This window comes from Prenolepis imparis, unplaced genomic scaffold, assembly GCF_030444845.1.
Source record: "Prenolepis imparis isolate NDT839.2.m4 unplaced genomic scaffold, iyPreImpa1.0 SCAF_11, whole genome shotgun sequence".
In the NCBI taxonomy this organism is placed as follows: domain Eukaryota; kingdom Metazoa; phylum Arthropoda; class Insecta; order Hymenoptera; family Formicidae; genus Prenolepis; species Prenolepis imparis.
The window spans coordinates 14762403-14765606 of NW_028141169.1; the positions used below are offsets into that span (position 1 = coordinate 14762403).

General features: G+C 37.7%; 1 protein-coding gene across 1 annotated transcript; it reads left to right on the top strand.

Moving 5' to 3' along the window:
* The first annotated feature begins 1917 nt into the window (after positions 1–1917).
* Positions 1918–2835, top strand: LOC145943199 (uncharacterized). Its single transcript, XM_083050684.1, has one exon. It carries the CDS (start codon positions 1918–1920, stop codon positions 2833–2835), a length of 918 nt encoding a protein of 305 aa, XP_082906810.1.
* Positions 2836–3204: the final 369 nt, after the last annotated feature.

The window sequence follows — 3204 nt, forward strand, 5'->3', positions numbered from 1 at the left end:
ACACAGTTGCACATTGCAAATTGCAATTTCTTTTAATTATAAGAATATATTTTTCTTGCATCAATTGATTTATTACATTAATCTATGCAAAAAATTATTAAAGTAAGATTATCAGAAAATTAGTATTACAATTTCATATTTTTTTGTTAAAATGTGTCAAAATGAAACATAAAATAAATAATTTATTTTTCGATTATTCCACTCTAACAATTTTTTACGCGATATATTATGAGGAATCGATTTATGTAAGAAAATTACGGTGGTTCCATTTAAAAAATAATCATGATCTCGAAATGACATACAATTTTTGTAATTACAATATTTTTGTAATCTCTAAAAATAACAGAGATATTTTGGGTCAAAAAAGTTATTGTGTGTGTGTGTGCGTGTGCGTGTGCATGTGCGTGTGCGTGTGCATATGCGTGTGCATATGCGTGTGCATATGCGTGTGCATGTGCATATGCGCGCGCGCGCGCGCGCATGTGTGTGTGTGTGTGTGTGGTCCACCTTGTATATATAATTATCATTTTACCAATATTATATTTTAACATATGTATTTCAATATCAACATATTTAGTTTTTTAATATATTATTCTAATATGTTTAATATAAATTTTAACATATTAATAATTAAATATTAAATAATATACTTAATAATTAATATATTAAATAATCAAATTCAATATATTAACAGAATAGAATAAAAATGGATCAAAAGCGCTCAAGAAAAGACGCTGCCTGTGTATCAAAACGATATTTAAAAAGACTAGCTGTACAAAAATCCGAAATTGTTTGTAATGCTTTATTAAGCACGACTACAGCATCATCATATAGTAACATTACTTATAAATGCACAGAACATTTGGAAAATGTTTCTATAGTAAAGTCAGAAGTAGAAAACATTCAAGCTGCTGAGAATACTGTAATCGAAAATTATAATGTTCACGAGTGGAACGAAAGTAACGATGTATGGAACAATCCTCCGATAACGATTCTTATGAATCAAAAACTAACTTAGCATCTGAAGATGCAAATATAATAGATGACAATTTAAAAAATGATCTTGCTATCTGGGCTGTGCAACACCAAATCAAGAGACACGGTAGTGTCTCGCGCCAAGTATAAGCGTAGCCGTCAAGCGCAGCAGCTGCGAGGCATATAGTGTATCTATACGCAAGTGGGCCAGTTGTTGAGACTTCAGATTATCAGTTCTCAATAACGGATGAACGAACTGAGTTCTTATTAGTCTTAATCGATAGCTTGGGTTTAAATTGTATAAGAAAAGTGTCTTTATTTTTGTTCTACGTGCAGTATAAACGGAGATATCACGATGCAAAGTCTCAATGTAAAAATTTTTTTTAAAAATCGTCCACGTCATTATCATTGTCGTCATCATTGCGCTCACGCATATACATGTACACACATGCAAAGAAATATAGTGATATAGCGCTACACGTATACACACGTACACAATACATGCAACATGCAACTGTAGTGGTAGAGTTGTACGGTTGACACGCTCGGCGATAGATAGCGCTAGCGGCGCTCATGTATGGCCACTCCCTAGTAACTTTTACCGCGCACATGCGCCCAACGAATAAAGACTGAGCGCCACGAAGGCGCAACTACTTCCCGTGATACGAGAGTCCAATCTTAGTTAGTTAAGATAGACATAGAGTTCTCTACCTGTAAGATAAGTGTTTGTTGTTATAATAAAGAATATATCAGCAAGAAACTATTTAAAGTACTTCTCTTCATTATCCGTCTTAAACCGATATCGAATAAAAAAATCAGATATGCTACATTGGTGACCCCGACGCACGAATACACGAAAATTGATACTACAAAAGAGATAAGAGAAGGCACGATTGCTACTACGCATAACGACCACAACAAGATATTCCTTCCAAAAGAAAAATGCCGCTAGATAAATCGCCTACAAGAGGACAAGAGGCAACAGGAGGTACTACATCCACCAATGGTCCCAGCAACGACCAACCATCCCAAGGAAACGCTTCCACCGGTGAGGTCTCGGTAATATCTTCCCGCCACTTGGAATTACCGCCATTTTATCAAGCCGACCCACGATTATGGTTTGTTCAGGTAGATTTGATATTTGCTAATTTCAACATAACTTCAGACACAACAAAATTCAGGTACGTCGCCACACAATTATCCGGCGAAGCCTTACGTAGCGTGTCAGACCGCGTTCTTAATCCACCGCTTGAAAATAAAAACGAGAGTATTAAACAACGCGTTATTTCTGCTTACGACGAGGAAGACGAAGCGCGCCTCCGTCGACTACTCCGCAGCCATGAGATGCGGGATGACAAACCAACGGCCTACCTTCATCGCCTACGAGCTCTTGCTGGGAACCAATGCGGAGACGCCGTCGTACGTTCATCATTCCTCGAGCAACTGCCACAGCCCACACGAGCATTACTCGCAATTTCGGACACGACTGATCTCCAACGCCTGATGGAGATGGCTGACAAAGCGCTCGATGTAATAAAATCTACAGTAGCAACCCAGATTATGCCTGCGCAGAGCTCAAAGACACAAGAAAATCCAGGTACGCAACCTACATTACAAAAGTCACTTAATGTGTTAACCTTGCAGGTTGCTAAAATACAGAAACAGTTAAACTGCACCAAACGATTCCATCGCTCTCGAAGCAAAGGAAGAGCCACTCACACTAAAGCAGTGACTTCCACTCCTACATACGCAAACAAATCTGAGATGTGCTACTACCACAACAGGTTTAGCGTCAGTGCGAAAAAGTTCCAGAGCCCTTGCTCCTGGTCCCAAGGAGCCAAGTCACAACAGGAAAACTAATAAAATCTCCGTATGTAGAAACGGCTACGGGGATTAACGGAACGCCAAACCGTTTCGTAGTTTTCGACCGAAAGTCAAGGCTGAATTTTTTGGTGGACACAGGCGCAGATGTTTCGTTTCTCCCTAAATCCATAATAAATAAACAACCTACTCGCATCAAATTCAAAATTTATGTAGCCAACGGCAGTGCTATCCAGTGCCGTAACTAGCTTTTTATATGCCCTGGGCAAGGTTTCATTTTTGAGTCCCGTAATTTTTTGGGGGGAAAAATTAAAATAAAGCAAAAATGATATAACAATTATTTATAAATAATTTTTGTGTACACAAGAAATAAGATAAGAAATTTAAAATTTGCAAATATTATATTTG

What these genes read in the sequence shown, in the direction of transcription:
- LOC145943199 (XM_083050684.1), top strand. Translation starts at nt 1,918, where the DNA reads ATGCCGCTAGATAAATCGCCTACAAGAGGACAAGAGGCAACAGGAGGT.